Source organism: Poecilia reticulata, linkage group LG17 (genome assembly GCF_000633615.1).
Source record: "Poecilia reticulata strain Guanapo linkage group LG17, Guppy_female_1.0+MT, whole genome shotgun sequence".
NCBI classification, from domain to species: Eukaryota; Metazoa; Chordata; class Actinopteri; order Cyprinodontiformes; family Poeciliidae; genus Poecilia; species Poecilia reticulata.
Window position 1 is genome coordinate 20,536,941 of NC_024347.1, and position 1,087 is coordinate 20,538,027.

Below are 1,087 nucleotides of genomic sequence, written 5' to 3' on the forward strand. Positions count from 1 at the left end.
TACCTGATAACAGTTTTAGTCGTCTAAACTTAAACGAATAATTCAAAATTGGATAACCATAAACTGATGTTTTACTTCGAAAAAAGTTTCCACCTATACTTGTGCTGCTTTACAAATTTAGCTTGCCACTCGAAATACGGCGGACACGCTCACGCGTGTGTAATAGGTAACAAAAATCTGGAAGTGTTTTCAAGTCGGAAAGTTAACGCGTCCGTACCCGGATGTGACGTCACTTCCGCGATAAACAACGTTACTAGGAAGAATACAACGTCATGCTCAGGCTGGTGTTTTCGCTGTATATGTTACGTTGAAAAGACATTTAGCCAAGAGAAAGCARGGTAATTCAATTACAATGGCATTTTGTGGTGCGGATGACAAAACGGAATGTTTCTGATCGGGCGCCTAATCCGAATTCATTGGTTTGCTGGCTTTACTTTGAGAAAAGTATGTTCCTAACCAGGACACACGTAGATCACCCAGCAAAGCAGACTCATAATATAACTGTGTAGATTAACCCTAGCAGCAACGTATGTATGTTGGCACTGAAACTTATCTGCCTTTCACCTAGGTGAACTTGCTTCCCTGCTTTCAAGATGAGCCGGGATGCTCCCATCCACAGCTGGCCTGGCTCTTATTACATCAACGGTGAGAAGAGGTGGGAGAGCGGAACCCTGTCCCTCACCAGAACCATGGTGCGCTTCATCTCAAGCCAGAGCAAGGAGTGTCTCGCCAGCTTCCGCCTGTCCAGTGTCATGGAGATGAAGATGGAGTCATCTAGTTTCATCTTCAGCACCCTCACAGTGCTGGAGGAGGGAAACATCAAGCACTGGTTTGGTTCTCTTAAGCCCAACCGGGTGGTGGTTTTTAACGTGCTTGAGCATTTCTGGAGGGAGCGGCTTCTTTCACCCACCTCAGAGGCTCGGGGGGCCGAGGGCCAACCTTCAAAGGGAAGGGAGCTGATTAGCCTTGTGGCGGGAGCTCAGAGAAGACTGGAGGACACTGGCAAAGTCCTCAGCCACCAGGGAGAGCAGTTTGACAACATGATGCAAGGATTGGAGAAGATTGACTCTGATCTGGGTGTTGCTGA

The 1,087-nt window shown here is 47.3% G+C and overlaps 1 protein-coding gene across 1 annotated transcript in view; it reads left to right on the plus strand.

Moving 5' to 3' along the window:
- Positions 1–196: 196 nt before the first annotated feature.
- Positions 197–1,087, plus strand: part of snap47 (synaptosome associated protein 47) — a 19,438-nt gene continuing 18,547 nt past the window's right edge. The window contains exons 1-2 of the mRNA XM_017309960.1: positions 197–338; positions 569–1,084. Of these exons, the coding sequence (XP_017165449.1) occupies positions 594–1,084 (491 nt within the window). The 5' untranslated portion in view covers positions 197–338; positions 569–593. The remainder of the gene's footprint in view (positions 339–568; positions 1,085–1,087) is intronic.